This window comes from Muscardinus avellanarius (genome assembly GCF_963383645.1).
Source record: "Muscardinus avellanarius genome assembly, chromosome: 1".
NCBI classification, from domain to species: Eukaryota; Metazoa; Chordata; class Mammalia; order Rodentia; family Gliridae; genus Muscardinus; species Muscardinus avellanarius.
Genome location: NC_137786.1, coordinates 181311121 through 181331741, shown reverse-complemented (window position 1 = coordinate 181331741; position 20621 = coordinate 181311121). Strand labels below are relative to the sequence as shown.

Genomic DNA, 20621 nt, shown 5'->3' with positions numbered 1-20621 from the left:
GGTGAGTTTGCTTTTCATAATAGATTATAATCTAAGCTCTAGCTCCTTTTTAAAAATAAAAATTAATAATAAATTGTGGGATTTGACATATCATTAGATTTATATATCCCATTGAGATGATATTATCTTTGTGCCATATTGATCATCCATTTCAGAACATAATTTTTTTAGGGATTTCATGAAGATTTCCAAATTCTTAATTAAAATAAATTTTAAGTTTTTGAATACTTAGAATAAGTATTCTAAGTATTGCAAATGGTATCAGTTTTTAATTTTAATTAACTATTCTGTTACTAGATTATTAAATTTATTTTATTTTCCAAACCTTATTCCAATGATATTGTTAAGTTAATGAATTAATGCTAATAATTTACATATGATCACTCTGCAAAAATTAACTCTAGCTATTTATGTATAATCCTTACAATTTTTGCCTTCTCTCATTACATGGAACTTCATCTCAGTGCTAAATAGAAGTGATTATTCTTAGATGTAGTATGATCACAGAAGAAAAGAATTTAAGATTTCATTAACTATAATGTTTACTATACATGTTCTATACCATAATTACATTAATAGCTTCCACTTTTTCCACTAAAGTCTATTATGCATAATAAAGTTTTCACTTCTTATGTTCTCTTTGATAAATTTTGAAAGTAACATAAATCTATGTATACAATGTTACAAAATCAGGAAGAAAAATATGTCTATTCAGATATTTTCCTCTTGCTCCTATGAGTTATTATCCCTTCTAAGAGGGTGTCATTTTTCTTTTGTATCATTTTAAGATTAGTTTTGTTTACTTACGGACTTCAAATAAATGGAGTCATATATTATTATATGATAATATAAATTTTGTGTCTGTTATTTGGCTCAATTGGTGTTTTTGAGATTCATCTATAGTATAGCATTTAGAGTTTGTTCTCTATTCTTTCTGAATTACATGCCATATTATGAATATTCCATGCATTCATGGTCTATTTACTAAAATAGTTGAGATACAAGAACACTCAGATGTGTCTTTTTGTGGACAAACTTTTTAAATTTGTGTTCATTAAAAGCCAAATAATTAAATTATGGGGTTCACAGAGTTGGTACATGTGTAACTTAGAAAGGTAATGTTGAATTTTCTGCCAAATAGTTATACCTTTCTACACTTGCCAAATAAATTCTTTACTTTATAATTTTTAAGATTTTGTGGCACACTTTGAATAAAAACCTATTTAAATGTTTTGAATATTTTAATTGGTACATTGTAATTATACATCATAGTGGGCATCAAAATCATACAAACGAACATGCACCTGGTTTTGGTGTGTTTCTCTTCAGGTTCCACACCTTCCCTTCTGCTCCCTTGCCCTCCCTATCAATAGTAGTGAGTTTATCAGTGATACTTCATACATAGGCACAGCATAATTTGAATTATGTTTTTCATCACTTCTTTCTTTTCCACTACCAATGTCTGTCCCTCTATCCCTTCCACTATCTTATTGATCACTCCCCTTAATTATCTAGTCACTTTTTCTTCCTATTTTCTCTCCACCTTCCCCATATAAAATAAAGCACTTGACCCTTTACTTTTTGAGATTGGCTTATCTCAGTGATAATAAACTCTAGTTACATCCATTGTTATAAAAATGATGTAATTTTGTTCTTTATGGTTGCATAAAATTACATTGTGTATATCTACATTTTTACTATTAATTAATCTGTTGATATATTAGGTTTCCTAATTAAGCTATTATGAATTGCACTGTATAAATATAGATATGCATGTATCACTAGAGTATTCTGAACTTTTGTTCTTTTGAAAAGATTCCAAGAAGTTGTATAGCTGAGTAAAATGGTGCTTCCATTCCTAGTGTCGTGAGGAATCTTAATAATGATCTCCATAGTAGTTAGACTAATTTTAAGTCCCACCAACAGTGTATATGACTTCTCATATTCCCACATCCTCACCAGCATTTATTATTTGTATTCTTGATTATTGATATTATTGATGAAATCTCAGTGTAGTCTTGATTTGCATTTCCCTGATTGCTAATGATGTTGACTACTCTTATATGTTTATGGGTCTTTTGTATTTTTTTTTTCTTTTGAGATGTATCTATTCAATTTAATTGTCCATTTTTTGGATAGTTTGCTTTTTTAGTGTTAGAATTTTTAAAGTTCTTTATATATTCTAGATACAGTACTCTATCAGAAGAATTCTGGCCAAGAGTTTCTCCTATCTGTAGGTTCTCTCTTCAGACTCCTTATTGTTTACTTTTGGTGTTGTTATGCAAAAGCTTTTCAACTTGATTTCATCCCATTTATTGATTCTCAGTTTCATTTCCTGAGATTTGGGGGTCTTTTGAGGGACTCTCTCCTAGTGCTTATATGTTGGAAAGTTGGTCCTAGTTCTTTCTTCTAACAATTGCAACATTTCTGGTCTAATTTCTATGTCTTTGATCCATTGTAAACTGACTCTTGCAGGGTGAGAGAGAGAGGTATAATTTCATTCTTCTACATATGGATATCCAGTTTACCCAGCAACACTTGTTAAAAGGCTCTCTTTTTTCTAGGGTATGTTTTTGGCTCCTTTTTTTAAAAATCAACTGAATAAATACGAAGAACTTAAATTACTTTTAACATTTGCTCTGTATTTGGCAGAAATCTTCATATATTCATCACCTGCAGTGAAAACACATCATTTTACAGAGACCTTGAGGCTCATTAAAGAGGGCATAGGTCCAACACTGCAACACATAGGCACAGATAAAATTTTTCTCAAAAAGACCCCAAAGGTACAAGAAACTAAAAGATGAATCAATATGTGAGATTGCATTAAACTGAAGACCTTTTGTACAGCAAAGGACACTATCAAGAACCTCAGTTGAGAGCCAACACAATGGGAGATTTTTTGCCACCTACTTCTCTGATAGAGGAATGATATCTAGAATATCCAGACAACTCAAGAAACTCAGCTCTAAGAAAACAAATAACCCAACCCCAAAATGGGCAAGTGAACTATAGACACTTCACAAAAGAAGAAATTCCAATGGCCAATAAATGCATGAAAAAATGTTCAACATCATTAGCAGTCAGAGAGATGCCAATCAAAACTACTCTGAGATTTCACCTAACTCCAACTAGAATGGCAATCACTCAAAACACAAACAACAAATGTTGGCCAGGATGTGGAGAAGTGGGAACTCTAATACATTGTTGTTGGAATTGCAAATTAGTGTAACCACTTTGGAAAACAGTATGGAGTATCCTCAGAAGAATGGGAACAAACTTACCATATGATCCAGCAATAACACTTCTGGGTATCTACTCAAAATAATGGAAACAAAACTACCAAACCATTGCATGCATATCTATATTTATAGCTGTACAATTCACAAATGCCAAACTATGGATCCGGCCAAGATGTCTATCAACAGTTGAATACATTACAAAACTATGGGACATGTATACAATATAATTTTACCTAGCCATAAAGAAAAAACAATTATGTCATTTACAGGGAAATGGATGGAACTGGAGAACATTATGCTAAGTGAGATTAGTCAGTCACAAATATAAGAAATTTTATGCTCTCCCTAATATTCAGAAGCTAGGAAGAAATTGGGTCATAGAAGGAACTCTAGACAAAGAAGGAGATACTATAGATGAGCAAATCAGGCGACCTAACTGAGGGGATGAGAGAGGAGAAGAGGGAAATTCTCCAATGCACATGATGTACAGTAACAAACATAATGTGCATTAACAATCACTAAGCCAAACATGAGGAGGGAGGGGGAGGGAATGGGGCCGGAATTGGGTAAGGGCTAATTAGGTGATGTGTGGATGTATGTCTCCATCATCATGTACCCCATTAAAATATATGAGTACAATGCACCAATAAATATTTTAAAAATAATTTTAATATTTTTTGCAGTGTCATCAGAATCAATCTTTTCCACAATAAAATATAAAAAAGAAAACTCAGATAACAAAACGTAAACAAAATATATGTAAAACTACTTTGTCAAGTGCGTGCATGAGTTTATGCATGTTTCCTTTTTTGTATGTGTTATACTGGGGATTGAACCAGGCACATTCTACCTATGAGCTATACTCCAAGCCCATTTTAATCTTTCATTTTGAAACAAGCTCTCACTAGGTTGCTGAGAGTCTTGCTACATTTCGGAGGCTGGCCTCAAACCTGCAATTCTCCTGTATCATCCTCCCAAGAACTGGGGTTACAGGCATGCCTTACCACAGCTGGCTATATGTATGAACATTTCTATGAATTTATGTATCCATTAATTTAACCAATATACTCAGGACAAAGCATAAGCATAGTTTTATATTATTTATATAATATTTATAATTCTCTTTTTTATCTCATAAAACCTTTTAAAATACATCTGTATATATAGAGATGTATGTGAATATGTATGTATTTGTATACATATGTACATATATGGTAGTTGGTGAGCTATGTTGGAATTAATATGTGACCAAGATAAATGAAAAATAATCCTTAGGACTATCAGAACCTTAGTCAGAAAAGAAATCACACCTGGTAGAAGATATACAAATCTGACATGTTTTTTCTGTAGTTTTCCTCCTGCTTAAAGAGTTGATAAGTGTTAAAATTATCTTCAAAGTCCCAAAGGATTTTTTCCTCTACCCAAGGCACTGGACTGCAGACACCCAACAGGTGCACACGCTAGAGTCTGAAGAGTCTTCATAAGGGCAGCAGTGCAGGTAGAGGCAGAACCTGAGTGTGGTGGAACTCCTGATGCCCAGGACTCTCCGTCATGCACCCTTGCCTGGTCTTTGCTAACACCAAGGTGAGTTTGTGTAGTTCCTATAGACTTATATTTTTAGAAAATTATAGCTTTTATCAGAGGAAACACAAGCATTTGACAGATGGTTGATTAGAAGTTTAGTGCTGAAGACCAACTCTGGCCGATTCAGGGGTTTTCGAAGATGGGCAAGAAATGTCAGACTTGGGCAATGGGAGAAAGCTGTTTTCGGAGGCATGACTCTGCCATTTGGAGACAAAGCTTTATTTTTATATGCTTTTACATGGAAATATTTGATATTAACAATTTTTGGCAAAACATGTTTTTACACAAATTTTTCAGCACATACCTACCCTGATGAGCTCATAGATCATGTTTGGAAAAATGCCTGAAACCATCCAAATTAACGTTATACAAGTTATTCTGGTTACCTAGCCACAAAAATCAATTCTGTTTAATATTAACCTGAATAACAATGTAATTCTGCATAGCTGCAGAGCACTTTCACATCCAAGATTAACTGTACAGAAAACAAGGGGCTTTTCCATTAGAAAGGACACAAAGATTATAAAAGATCTTTAAAGGGTGCAAGGAATTTTATTTTTGTGTTTCATATTTTAAAATACAAAGTATACAATTTATTTTCTTGAATTCTTTTGATCTTTGGTCAAAAAACACCAAAAAGGTGGGCCCCTGCCTGGCTGATCTCTCTGTTACTCATAATAAACTTTAATTAAATTTATCCTTAACTACTAAATGCTATACTTACTATTTTTGCTTCTAAAACATGATCTATTTTAACCACTAAATATTTTTTTAAATTTTTTCTAACCTAACCACCAAATCCACACAAAATTTATTCTATTTTTCTGACATACAATCTCTACATCTATTTTTCTATAACACCTATTAAATTATTAACTAAGAAAATTCTTTTGTGCTTTAGTGAGCAGGCACCAAGGAGGTTTCTGCCTATCCAGCCTTTCCATACGTCTATTTTTGTGCCCAAGCCCATTTTTCCTAAACCTTTTCTATCCATTCTCCATCCTCTGTCATTCCTATATGAGCGGGGTGGGGGGGGGGCTGTGTATTGATAAGCTCTGTCACCCTGAAATGGCAACCAAGGACACTCTTTTATCAAATAAGCTGACCCAATTAATTTTGCAGCTATCATGTCAGGCTTTTCCTCAAAAAAAAAAAAAAAAACCTCAGCATCTATAAACAACTATAATTGTTTCAATTTCTATTACTCTGATTCTTACTATTTGAAACTTTACAAATTTCTGAGCAATTCCCAGGTTTCTTAATACCCTTTTTTTCTGTAACATCTTCAGATGCAAAGAACAACATGTCTCATTGAGACCACCTAGATCGTTTGGCTTGATTACTAATCCAATTAAAACACAAAATACAAAGCAAGGTCAATGTGAGCATAGTCTTGGGCCTCCTGCCTTGCAGGAGTCTTCCTCTTGCTGGGAACTTGTTTAGAATTTCTTTTGCACTTCTACCAGAATACATTACCATTTGTTTGGGGAATAAGAAAGGAAAAAGAATCCCCCCTATCTGTGAAACAAGCTTAAAACTATCTGAGAGGCTTACTGTGGTAGCACACACCTGTAATCCCAGTACCTTGGAGGCTGAGACAGGAAAATCACATTTTCAAGGCTAGCTTCAGCAAATTAGAGAGATTCTCATCAACTTAGTGAGACCCTGTATCAATATTAAAATAAAATGTGGCCAGGGGTGTAGCTCAGAAGTATAACAATCGTGGTTTCAATTTGCAGTCATACACACACACACACACACACACACACACACACACACACACGCTCCAAAATCGAAAATTCTTGGTTGATAGCAAAATCCAGGCAGTAGTAGACTGTAATGGGAGGAATATAAAACTAATGAATAGCTATGCTCAGAATTGTTTCCATGGGAAAGATCTTTGTAGGGAAGAGGAAAGTAACTAATGACTAGACTTCAATACTAGGAGGTGCCAAAGGGAACTACTGGAAAAAGCTTTTCTACAGAAGTCCCCCAACGTCACTCTCCCATGCAACCACCTGCCATACAGGATCTGTGTGAACAGGTGTAAGAATGAGAAATGTGCTGTGTCACAAATGGTTCTCTCTGCAAAGACCTCCCTTAGCAAAAGACTGATTATTTTGGTAACTTCTCACATATATTTTCTCTCTTCCCTAAGATATTATTAAGAAGTAGATATGTGCATGCATGAATATGACACAATGAATGTCACTATTATATATAATTATTTCATTTTTAATAAATTTTTGTCAAAAAATAGATTTTCACAAAGCATGATGGTGTACAGCTGTAATCCCAGTACTTGGGAGGCTGAGATAGGATTGCAGATTAGAAGCCAGCCTCAATAATTTAGTGAAGGTCTTAGCAATTTAGCAAAAATCTGTTTCAAAATAAAAAATATAATAGGGCTGGAGATGAAGCTCAAAGCTAGAAGGCCCCGGTGTTCAATCCCCAGTACCACAAAACACAAACACACACACACACACACACACACACACACACATTTTTGTGAAGCTATTTATTCTCAGCTTGTGCAATCATTCTTAGGATGAGTAACTTATGACAGGTAGAGATTATTGAAGGTAGTAAGCTTAAGGTATTAAGATATTTGTATGCTTAGGTATTAAGGTAGTTAAGCCCAGTATGTGCAACTGTTGTTAGGATGAGTAAGTTATTATAACATGTATATATTGATTAAACACACTGCTTTGAAGTAAAACTTTAATTGACTTTGAAGTAACTTTGAACTTGCCTGTGCCAGTTTTATGAGCTTAAGCATTTTGAGTCACCCTGCATCTCTCCTTCCTCACCTATAAAATGAAGGTGATATTTAGATTTGAGTACAGGAATCAGTCCACTCCCATGCTAATGTGGATCTTGAGTAGAGGAGATTTCATCTGGTTGGTTAATGTAAAACTAGACTGGTATCAGGAATGCTGAATATAAAAATGAATGTCTTTTAGATAAATAATGTATGTTTTGGCATATAATCTGACAATTATTATAGCATTAACAATGCTATAATAATTGTCATATGCCAGGCACTACTTGGAAGATTAATTTTCATCTAGTCGTTTTAACTCATCTGTTATGTAATACTATTTTTCCCCTTTAAGACTTATAAAGTTTGTGCAAGGAAAGGATCGTTAACTTTTTCAAGTCTGCCCAGCTAGCTAGCGTTGGAAACAAGATTTAACTCACAGAGTCTGAGAGTATGTGTCTCCAAAATAAGAATGCAATAAAATTTGATTTTTATCATATTTTCAGAAAACAGATACTTAGCCATCTACTTATCCTTCTTTTGTATATAATCTAATTTTATATTTAGTTCACCTAATAGCAGAATCCAGGTTTATCCTTGAGAGTCATCTGTGGAGGAGGATGTAGGCAGAAATCTATGTACTGAGGATGGGGAAGGAACACTGGCCCTGAGTTTTGTTTTCAATTTAATGAGCATGGATTGATTATTCTGTTATACATGATTGTTGCTTGGAAGTCCAAATTTCTCTAATGTTCGATCAGTTTTAATTTACCAGCCAGCTGTGTAGAGCCAACAATTCCTACTTCTCTTAGTATCCTGGTATCTTTTCCAGTCTTGTGGCTCTGGTGCCCTTTGTCTTCTTCGGAAGGAGCAGAGACATTCAAAGCAGTATTTCTCACAGACTGGTTCTCTTTGCAAAATTTCAAAGACCATGTGTTTGGTTACCTTACAAGTAGCAAGAGCCTTGAAGGGACTTTGCTAGGTGAGATTTCCTTCCAGATTTAAAGGACATTTATACATATTTTCTACTTAAACATACTTTATTTTAATCTCTTGGAGTTTATAGGAGAAGTATTTATTTTCTGAAGTTGACTTCCCAATCTTTGTATGAGCTGAGGTTTTTCAAAATCTCACACTGTCTTTTTCACCCCAAATGTGCAGTGGCCCTTGATGTAGAGCAGTCTGAGCAGCAGCTTAATTTGAACTTACCTATATGAACCAGTATAAGGTTGACTTCATGATGTAGAAGTGATAAGATTAGTAATAGCAGAAGTAGTGAATACTGCTTATATTTACATTTATTAAGTATTCACCAAGCACAGTTAGAGCACAGCTTATAAAACTTTGTTTTTGAATAATGCTGACAAGATTCTAAAACTGATGCAATTATTACCCATTTTATCCTGAGAAAACTAAGGTGTAACGTTTTTAAACAATTTGCCAATATCATATGCTGTACAAAGTAAGAAACAGAAGTGGGATATGACGCCAGACAGAGAGTGACTCCAGAGGAATTTGATCACTAATTGTTTCAAAGGCCATATTGAAATCACATGTATTTTTTTTAATTTGATTTCTCTGCCTTCTGCTCACCTTCAGTTGATTTTCTGGTCCAGGGAACTGCCACTGTCAGTACGCATACGATGTTCCCCTCCTGCCAGCCATTATGTCTGGAGCCAACAGCTCCAGCCTGACCCTGAGAGTCTTCATCCTGAATGGTGTTCCTGGGCTGGAGGCTGCGCACATCTGGATCTCGCTGCCATTCTGCCTCATGTACATTGTTGCTCTTGTGGGGAACAGCGGACTCATCTACCTCATTGGCCATGAGGAGTCCCTGCACAGGCCCATGTACTACTTCCTGGCCCTGCTCTCCTCCACTGATGTTGCCTTGTGCACCACCACTGTGCCCAACATGCTCTGCATATTCTGGTTTAACCTCAAAGAGATTGACTTCAATGCCTGCCTGGCCCAGATGTTCTTTGTCCACATGTTGACTGGGATGGAGTCTGGAGTGCTCATGCTCATGGCCCTGGACCGCTACGTGGCCATCTGCTACCCCCTGCGCTACGCCACCATCCTCACCAACCCCGTCATCACCAAGGCAGGTCTTGTCACCTTCTTCAGGAGTGTGATGCTCATCATCCCGTTCACTTTCCTCACCAAGCGCCTGCCTTACTGCCGGGGTAACCTCATCCCCCACACCTACTGTGACCACATGTCAGTGGCCAAGGTATCCTGCGGCAATGTCAAGGTCAATGCTATCTACGGCCTGATGGTCGCTCTCCTGATTGGTGTGTTTGACATCTGCTGTATCTCTGTGTCTTACACAATGATCTTGCGGGCTGTGGTGAGGCTGTCATCTGCAGATGCTCGCCATAAGGCCTTCAGTACCTGCACATCTCATATCTGTGCTATTGTGATCACTTACGTACCTGCTTTTTTTACTTTTTTCACTCATCGTTTTGGAGGACACAGTATTCCCCACCATGTACATATCATTGTAGCCAATCTTTACCTGCTATTGCCTCCTACCATGAACCCAATTATTTATGGAGTCAAGACCAAGCAGATTCGGGAAGGTGTAATCAAATTCTTACTTGGAGACAAGATTGGCTTTACCTAGAACAAAGGGAGCATAGCACAGATAGATTGCTGGATTGGGGAGAAAATATTGGAGAATTCTAAAAGATATGAGTGATATATTTGGTTACTTTAATATGTAACTGTTTGGAAGTCTTTGCAAGTTTATATTATAAAAGTTTTTTGTGAACAAAGATCTGCCAAAGTAGAGAACACAGAATTAAAGGTAACACATTCCTAATAAAGTTTATATTTTTATAAGTCTTTATAAAGTCATATGCCTAGTAAGAACAAAAACGTAATAGAAAAATCTAGGTGTGGTTTTAACCTTTGCCTTGTATGTAAAAATAGGAATCTACATTAACATGGAGCAAGTGTATATTCTTCATTAAAGACAAATTATACATAGACCAGGCACATTTTGCCATGAGGTAATATGGGTCTAGAGTGAGAAAATTTTCCAATATTTTTAAAGACAAGCTATATTTACATGTTTTGTAAAATCTCCCCATTTTAATTCTTTGCTTTTAAAAAATATTCTGTAATTTATCCAAAAAAGTCTAAGTGTTATATTTGTTATATTCATATTAAAAATTTGCATTTAGAAAGCAATATTAAGAGGAAAACTATCAAACTAGATGTGGTGGTCCACACCTGTAAACCCAGTGCTTGGAAGACTGATGCAGTAAAATTGCAGGTTTGAGAAGAGCCTCAGCAATATAGTGAAACTTCAGCAAACCAATGAGACCCTGTTTAAAAGCAAAACAAAATTTTAAAAGGACTGAGAGTATAGTTTGGAAGTAGAATGCCCCTGGGTTTAATCCCCAGTAATACACACACACACACACACACACACACACACACACACACACACACACACTAAATAAATAAATAAAAAATAAAAAATAATCGTCATGTCATTTGCCAAGCATACAAATGTATTATTACTATATTTAAAAATTAATGCATCCATGTACTCTTTCATTCTATTTTGAGATTAAAATTTAGATAATTTCATTAGTCATCCCTTAAATTTAATGAGAGGGAAGCAGAGTTAGTTATAATATAGTCCCAGGCCTTGGAGTACTGAGAATCTAGATGGTAGCTACAGATGCATGAGGAAAAAAACAGTATGAGTAGAAGGAGGAGCGATAACAAAATAAATGGATGAAATACTGAGAAAGCAAAAGATAGTAGAAAAGAGTTGGGGAAAATATGACATGAGTTTTGAATTCAGTTAGTTCTAAGTTTTATCCTCTCTGTATTTTAGTATCTAATGACTAGACTTAGGCTACCTGGTCTTTTCAAATTTCAAGTTTCATATTTTTTCAGGTGTGGAAACTACAAAGATGTATCTGACTGATTAAATACTCTCATGCTAAATCAAAAGTAAAAAACCTAAAAACATGTATTCTGGTTTTTATATATACTGATCATGTAATAATGTGTGTGTGTGTGTGTCTGTGTGTGTGTGTGTGTGTGTGTGTGTGTGTCTGTGTGTCTGTGTGTGACTGAGATGTTCTACCTCTGAGCTACACCCTCTCCTCTGGCCCTATTTATTTTCTGATTCCAAAACAGGGTCTCACTATGTTGCTGAAGGCCTTGCTAAGTTGCTGAAGATGGCTTCAAACCTGTGATCCTCCTACCTCAGCCTTCCAAGTACTGGGATTACAACTTTTATATGACCATGCTTGGTTTAATTTGTACTTTCTTTTAATGTGCTGTTGGTTTCAACTATGATTAATTCTGAACATCATAGTTGGAGAAAAAAATCTTTCCATTTGCTCAAATAGTAGAAAATTAGTTTTCAACAGCAAGCTTTCATTGAGTTCTCACAAACATTTTGTCAATATGAGTAAAGACGTTCTCTTGGTATCCTTGAGGTGCTTGGCTCCATTTTATGCACTGAGACATATAAATGATTACAAAAACTTCGGAGAACTTTAGTGAATTTCTAGTCTACTAGAGGATATAAAGTGCACTAAAACGACTACTATCAAATGGTAACAAGGTAGTTGTACAATGGAGTTTATTTTAAAAGGAATGAAACCTGCGGAAGCATCAATATGTATCACAGGTAGGACACAGAGACTGCAGGGAAGGTCGGATATGAGATGAATCTTGAGCTATATGTGAGTAGTCAAGAAGGAACAGATGGAGATTATTTGAAAAAATAAAAGATGTGCAAAATATTAAGGTTAAAGAATATCAAGTTTGGGTACACTGATAATTTAGTATGTTCAGAAGTAAAGTGGGAAAAAAGGATAAAAAATAATGTGGCCAGAAAGAGAAAAAGAAGCTCTTTCGGGAAGTGCCTTGTCTGAATACCTTGGGAAGTCACCAGGCATACCAAGGGCTGCCATTCACCTGTGAAAGGTAATAAGTGTCTTAGAACAAATGTCTCCTTCTGAAGCAGCTGCCGCCAACTGGTCATATTGCTGAACTGCTCAGATGGCCATCATAGCCCCTGTCCCATCTCCTTCTCTTTTTTCTTCTTCAGCTTTCTTCTATAAAAACTTCATTTTTTCAGGTCTGCTCATATCCATGTACTGGCCTTGGTTCTTCTGAGAATTCAAGGCATTCCTAGAAAGAGTGGACATTCCCTATGCCTTCCCCTATCCTTACCTTCTCTAAGATGTTGGTCATTCACACACACACACACACACACACACACACACAGAGTTTCAACCACAACATAAAAACAGGACATTTCGTGAACTTGTTCTCTGAACATTATCTTGGTCTTATAAACAACTATGAAGATGGTACTATTTTATGCCTGTTTTATAGATAGGTAGGGTGAAGCACAGGGAGGTTAGAAAAGTTAATGGAGTCATATCATAGCCAGCAAGTGGCAGAGCTTGGATTTTAATCCAGGCCGTCTGGTTCCAGTGTCTTTAATTTTAATAACAATAATGAGTGTAAAACACCATTTTTCCAAAAACTAAAAATTTTAAGCATACTATCTATGACTGGATTGGTAAAAAGTTTGTGAAATGACCCTGCTCTGGCTGAAACAATGGGTTTTTGGAAAGAATGACTAATCAATATTCAAAGACCTGTCAGCAAATTCTTAAGAATCCTACATAGTACTTCACAAGCATAATCAGTGAGCAGACAGTATTCCTGCAACTTTTCTAACTTATTCTAAGGCCCAAGTGAGGTTTCTGAAGAATTTCACATTATAGAGATCTACCAGAAGTTCACGTTTACTATATGTACATTCACAAACCTATCAAAGTTAACCACTAAGCCAGGTGTGGTGGTGCACACTTGTAATCCCAGCAAAATTTAGGAGAATGAGACATGAGGATCTGGGTTCCCAGATAGCCTCAGCTACTTAGTGAGGCCCTTTGCAACTCAGTGAGACACTGTTTCAAAATAAATAATTAGCCGGGCATGATGGCCCACGTTTGTAATCCCCGCACTTGGGAGGCAGAGACAGGAGAATCGCACAGGTTCGAAGCCAGCCACGCTGGCTTAAGAGACCCTGTTTCCAAATAAAAATATAAAATAGGTCTGGGAATGTAGCCCGGAGGTAGAAGGGTTTCCAGGAACCCCAGTGCCAACAAAAAATAAAAAATAAAATAAAATAAACAAACAAATAAATAAATCATTAATTAAAAATAGGACTGGGAGTGTAGCTATGAGGTAGAATGCCCCTGTACCAAAAAAAAAAAAAAAAAAAAAAGAAAGAAAGAAAAAGAAAAAGAAAAAGTCAATCACTAAGCTGAACAGGAGAATGGAGGGGGAGATAATAGGGTGAAAATGGGGAAGGGCAAAATGAGTGATGTGTTCATGCATAACTCTACCACTTTGTTTCCCATTAATATGTATGAGTACAATGCACCAATAAAAATTTAAAAAATAAGTTAGGAATTTAAGTTGCTCTAAATTTTGAAAAAGCTGTGGTAATGCTGATAATTGTAATAATAAAACATGAGGCATAGTTATAACCTTACATACCTTTAATTTAGACAAAATAAGCCTGTATGCTTTTCTCAAATTTTATTAAATTTCTAAGGTGTAATAAAATCTTAAAGCTGAATTTGGACACAGATGAATACAGTGTAAAATTCTCTAATATAGAACTAACTTCTGACACATTTCTTAATGTAAATTTCCATGTATCTTTATAATGAAACACTTTGATAAGACCATTTTAAAACACAAATTCCATTATTTCCAATAGTTATTATATATTAAGCAGATTTCTGAAAGGATTACTCAGTGTTATCATTATTAAATAAATGTACATTAGCCGGGTGTGGTGGCGCATGCTTGTAATCCCCACACTTGGGAGGCTGAGACAGGAGGATCACGCATGTTCGAAGCCAGCCTCAGCTGGCTTAAGAGACCCTGTTTCCAATATAAAATATAAAATAGGTCTTGGAGTGCAGCCCAGAGGTAGAAGGCCCCTGGGTTCCATCTCCAGTACCACCAATAAATAAATAAATAATCATAATATATTCACATAGTTTAACCATTTTTATATTCTTTAACACCTATGCTTTAATTTTACAGAAAATAATACAACAAATACATATATAGAAAATTGATTTTAGATTATTCTCCCATTTTTATTGAGGTAAATATCACACACCATAAGACTTATTGTTTTAACAGCATAGAAGTGTGTCATTTAGTAGCTTTTAGAATGCTGGTAATGTATGACCATCAGACTATATAGTTCCAGATTATTAAATGAATTCTTTAAAAGAAACACTGTAACCAGGAGTCTGTCTCTCTTTTTTCCCTGAGCATTTATCCCTTGACAACAAATAATTCTCTTTCTGTTTCTGTGGGGCTACCTAGTTTTCATATTTCATATTCATAGAAGTAGAATTTTACAATAAGTAGCCTATAGGTAATGCTTTTTTCATTAAGCATATTGTTTTCAAAGTTCATGTGTGTTTCAGCAATTAATATTTCATTTCTTTGTATTCATTTAATTTTGAGATTTGTTCTTTTATTATTTTTAATTTTTTAGAGTAGGAAAATTTTCTAAATTTCATCATTCCCTTAAATCCTTAATGAAATTGAACGTTAAAAAATATTGTTGTGCATATTAAGGTTTACAACATGAGATTATGGAAAACATCAGGAGAGAGTAAAACAATAACTATAGTGAAGCTGATACTTAGTATCTCATTGTTTCTTTTCTTTTTTTTTTTTTTTTTTTTTGTACTTGGGATGGAACCCAGGGACATTCATTCTACCACTGAGTCACTGAGTACACTCCCAGCCTTTTCTTTTATTCTTTATTTTGAAACAGAGTCTCACTGAATCCCAAAGGACCTCACTAAGTAGTAGCTGAGGCTGTCCATGACCCACGATCCTCCTGTCTTAGCCTCCCAAATGCTAGGATTACAAGCACGTGCCACCATGCCCTGTTTCACTGTTTCTTTCTTTTTTTTTTTTTTTGAAGAACTAATAATGCCTTTTGTATAAATATACTTAACTTTAAATCATTCAGCAGCTGAAGATTATAGTTTCTACCTTTTTTATTATTTTTAATCTTTTTATTGGTGCATTGTAGAAATCCATCTTAAAGGGGCACAAGATGGTAGAGGCATACATGCAGGATTATTCATTTAGCCCTTCCCTAACTCCCATTCTTTGACTAGTAATGTTATTATACACATTCATATACAAGTTTTTATTCTAATGCTTGCTTTCAGTAGTGCTGGGTATATTTATACTTAGCAGTTAAATGCTGGGTTCTGGGGAAATTGTGTTCAACTACTGAGAAATTGTCAAGCTTTTTCCACAGTTACTATACCATTTTACAGAGAAACAGCAATGTATTGGGATTCCAATATATCCATATGCTCGTAAACACTTGCTAATTTCTTTTTGTTTTTCAGGTTATAGAATTATACTAAGCTTAATGATACATTATTGTGTTTTTGATTGGACATTGCCTAATAGCTAACAATTAGCAATGTTAGACATATTTCTCTCGAATATTTGTATATCTTTTTAGAAAAATGTTTATTTAATTTGTCATCTCACTAAAAAATACTATGACACATTTTACATAAATAGAAATGCTACAGTCGTAATTCATAACCCATTAGTATTTACATTTAATACAGCAACACTAAACTCTCTAGGGTACAAGTAGATATTGGAGAATATATGCCCTAACCACATCTATTCAACACCATCTTGAAGTTCTAACACTGGCTAGTAGGTAGCAATGAAATATATCTACTCCATGTCTTTCCTTTGGTTGCTTGTGACAAATAGTATCATTATATGACTTCAGTAATGAAGATATTTTTCTTGTCACCAAGTTTTTTTTTAATATTCTTTTTGTGTTCTTTTTGTTCTGAAGTTTCAGTTGTTAACCTTGATTTCTTATGATGCATGAAAATCTTCCACCATATTCTCATTATTTATACTTCACCATTTGCAATCACTGGAGAATGTAACCAGAAAGTATGTGGAGAAACCTTAGCAGAACCTTGATCATCTCCTAGTCAGTTGCCCTGGAGTCCATCCTGAGCAGCTTGCATAAGCCCTGCCTGAGCTCCTTGTTCTTGAGAGCGTACACCATGGGGTTGAGGGCAGGAGGGATCACATTGTGCAGCACATTGAGTAGAACCGGGATGAGGGGTATTTTCATTCCAGCACTATGAGTGACGGAAATGACGATGATGACAGTGTAGAAGAAGAGGATCAGGATGAGGTGGGACGTGCAGGTGCTCAAGGCCTTGGAGGCAGCTTCTGCTGAGTTGAGCTTCAGCACAGATTTAAGGATCAAAGCATATGATAAAATAATCAACCCCAGATCACTGCCCATGAGTGCCCAAGCCAGAAACAGCTGGTTGATAATGTTGATTTTCCGGTCATCACAAGACAGGCTGGTGACTCCAAGGTTAGAACAAAGACAGTGATCGATTTGATTCCGGGAACAGTAATTTCTCTGAGCAGCTAACACAGGCACAGAGATTAGACATACAATGTTTCTGAGTGCCATAAACACTGTTACTTTGACCACAAAAGACTCGGTAATTATTGATGGATATCGCAGTGGTCGGCAAATGGCTACATACCTATCAATAGCCATGCAGACAAAGATACCGGATTCCATACCCACGAAAGAATGGATGGCATACATCTGAGCAAAGCACTCTGGGAGACTGATGGTATTAGCACTGAACCACAAAATGGACAAAATCTTAGGCATGATGGTGGTAGCCAGGCCCATGTCCACCACAGCCAGGATGCCCAGGAAGTAGTACATCGGCTGGTGCAGAGCTGCCTCCTGGTGGATGGTGATTAGGATAAGGATGTTGGCACTGAGAGCTAAGAGGTAGAGCAGAGCCAGGGGCAGGGAGAGCCAGTGTTGCCAGCTGTGAATTCCTGGGAATCCCAACAGAATGAACTCGGAGACCTGGAACTGAGAGCTGTTGGGATCTCTTAGATCCTGGAACATTCTACACTAAGAGGAAAAAGCAGGTTAAAGTTATTAGTCTTGATTATCATTATTAGTTGAAGAAGGCCTTACCCAGGATCATGATATCAAGTTCAGTTTCTTTGATATTCTCATTTTGACATTCGCATTTCTTTGGCTTTTATTATGAAACAAAAGCTGTGGTAATTAGTACATTCTTAGCAATTCATCCCTAACACTACAAATGCAGGCTTTATTTTTCACTTTCTCATGGACAAGGACTAGAATATTAGAGGAAATCATGAACTTTGTCATGTTTTTACTTAGTAGTTGCTAGAATCAGAACAATACAAATATAACTTGTTCATAGTCAATTAAATTTGAACAGCCAACATCATATTAAATGGGGAGAAACTGCAAGATTTCCCCCTAAAAACAGGAACAAGACAAGGATGTCCATTATCACCACTTCTTTTCAACATAGTAACTGAGAATCTAGAAGGGCAATAAGGCAAAAGAAGGAAATCAAAGGAGTACAAACAGGAAAAGAAGAACTAATACTATCCCTATTTGCAGATGACATGATACTATACTTAGAAGACCCAACAAACTCAACCAAAAGTCTTATAGAACTAATCAACAAATTCAGCAGAGTGTCTGGATACAAAAATCAATCTTTAAAAATCAGAAGCTTTTCTGTGTGTCAACCATAAATTATAAGTACACTGAAGAAGAAATCCAGAAAACACTTCCACTCAAGATGTCCCACAAAATAAATAAATAAATAAAATACTTAGAAATAAACCTAACCATGGAGGTAAAAGAACTCTACAAGGAAAATTATAAAACAATTAAAAAGAAATCAAAGACCTCAAAGAAATCAAAGAAATCAAGACCTTAGGAGATGGAAAGATACTCCATTCTCTTGGATAGGCAGAATAAATATTATCAAAGTGGCCATTCTTCCAAAAATGATCTACAGATTCAATATAATACCCATTAAATTACCAAGGTCATTCCTCACAGATACAGAAAGATCAGTCTTTAAATTTTTTGGAACAACAAAAAATCAGAATAGCCAAAGTAGTTCTTAGCAACAAGATTCTGGGTAAGTGATCATTAAGAGGATTTACTTACAGTGCTCTTCTATGCCTTCTTTGTATCCTTGATATTTTTAATTTATAACTCTTATAGCAATTTTCTTAAGCACTTTTAGTTTTTTGAGAAAAAATATCCACCTTTATACCTTATATAGTACCAGCAGCAAGTGTTCTTAGAATCTTGGGAGTCTCACACTTCTGTGTGGGTGTTAGATTCAATTTTCCATCTTTAGGATGTCTCATCTTTGTCCTTTATCATACCTAATGTACATATATGAATGATATTAGTTAAACTTTCTTTTTAGAATATACTTCTCTGACATCAGAAGAGGATAGCTAACATTTTTAGGATACTGGAAATGCAGAAATAACAAGTTGTTCTTTATTTACTTTTTCTACCTTCTTCCCTCTTCTATTCTAAAGGATGATCCATTTGATACCACCCAAAGCAACTTCATCTGGAAGTAACACAGAAACACTAGATGACTATGTTAATAAGAATGTCTTTCAGAGACCTCTTCTTAATGTCATAATAAAGTCATAGAGTCATACAGGAGTATTTAGAAATGGCAAGCAGGCAAAGCCAAGGCTATCAAGGACACTGTCTAAGAAGAGAAGACAAATGCTCTTAGACCAAAAGCATGGTCAATTTTTGTCATTTCCTACATACATCACACTGGCACCTTTAGCTTTGTGACATGACAAGCCCTTTACTATGCCGTGCACACACTGGCCACCCCACCAAATCCACCCTCATTCTTTACACTTTTCAGGAAAACTCAACTCTTAGATCAGAGAATCACCCTTAAAGTGTTGTAAAATGATCTAATTAGAAATTTGTCAAAGCAAATGACAAATTGGTGGTGCACACTTGTAATCTCAGTACTTGAGAGACTGAAACAGGAGGATCTCAGGTTCACAGCCGCCTAAACAACTTAGCGAGGACCTCTGCAACTTAGTGAGACCCTGTTTCCAAATAAATAAAATCAGGCTGGTGATAAAATGCCTCTTGGTCCAATCCCCAGTGCCACACACATAAGAAAAAGAAATGTGTCATGCTTTCAGCAAGTAATACATTTGTTGATGCAATCTTTCTCTCTTGCTATATTATCATCATGGCATTATAAAAATCTATAGTCTTGAATCATCCACAGAATAACAATTATATATATATTTTTTCAGGTTTTGGGATGGAACCCAGGGGCATTTGACCTCTGAGCTACACCCCCTGCCCTATTTTTTATTCTTTTATTTTGAAACAGGGTCTCACTGAGTTGCAGAGGGCCTCACTAAGTAGCTGAGGCTGTCGCAAACTGGGATCCTCCAGTCTCAGCCTCCCGAATGCTGGGATTACAAGCCTGCGCCACCACGCCCGGCTAACATATTGTATTGAGACATATCAAATGTTATTTATATATGCAGCATGTAATAAGACATTATGCACATATTAGATACTAGTAAACATTTTAGATGAATTAAATTTAATAAATATATAATGAATAAAATATCTTAATAGCTATGAGAATCATTAAATTAATATTTACATATTATTTATTTGAAAACATCAAAAGATCAACCAGTGGAGAGAAAATTAAAATGTCTATCTTATTAATTATCAGAAAATATAAATTTCTACATAAAATTTCCACCATAAAATAGTGAAAACAAAAGGAAATGCAAGAAAGCAGGAAAACACAAGGCACCAAGCAAAACAAAAAATTTCATTTTTTTCAATAAAGGTCAATTACTTAAGATGTACTACAAATTGCCATATTCATATTTATAATGTGTATAATATATAAACATATATACACACTAAAAATGTATAAAGAAAGCCATACAGAAAATATCCTTAAAGATTTTTTCCTGACACAACAGACTTACCAAAATACACTATAAAAGATAGTAGGAAATATTAAAGTCCATCAAATTAGAAATTAAACCCAGTAGAT

The 20621-nt window shown here is 35.4% G+C and overlaps 3 protein-coding genes across 3 annotated transcripts in view; 2 read left to right on the top strand and 1 right to left on the bottom strand.

The window, feature by feature from the left end:
- Positions 1–20621, top strand: part of LOC308259065 (olfactory receptor 52H1-like) — a gene marked incomplete at both ends in the record, with an annotated part of 349856 nt that overhangs the window by 47980 nt on the left and 281255 nt on the right. The window lies entirely within an intron of this gene.
- Positions 9254–10210, top strand: LOC308267430 (olfactory receptor 52N2; the record flags this gene model as incomplete). The annotated part of the gene is made up of 1 exon (XM_080702125.1): positions 9254–10210. The coding sequence occupies one exon, from the start codon at positions 9254–9256 to the stop codon at positions 10208–10210; it is 957 nt and encodes a 318-aa protein (XP_080558251.1).
- On the bottom strand, positions 16649–17611 carry LOC308272348 (olfactory receptor 56B2; the record flags this gene model as incomplete). Its single annotated transcript, XM_080709116.1, has 1 exon — positions 16649–17611. One exon carries the CDS (start codon positions 17609–17611, stop codon positions 16649–16651), a length of 963 nt encoding a protein of 320 aa, XP_080565242.1.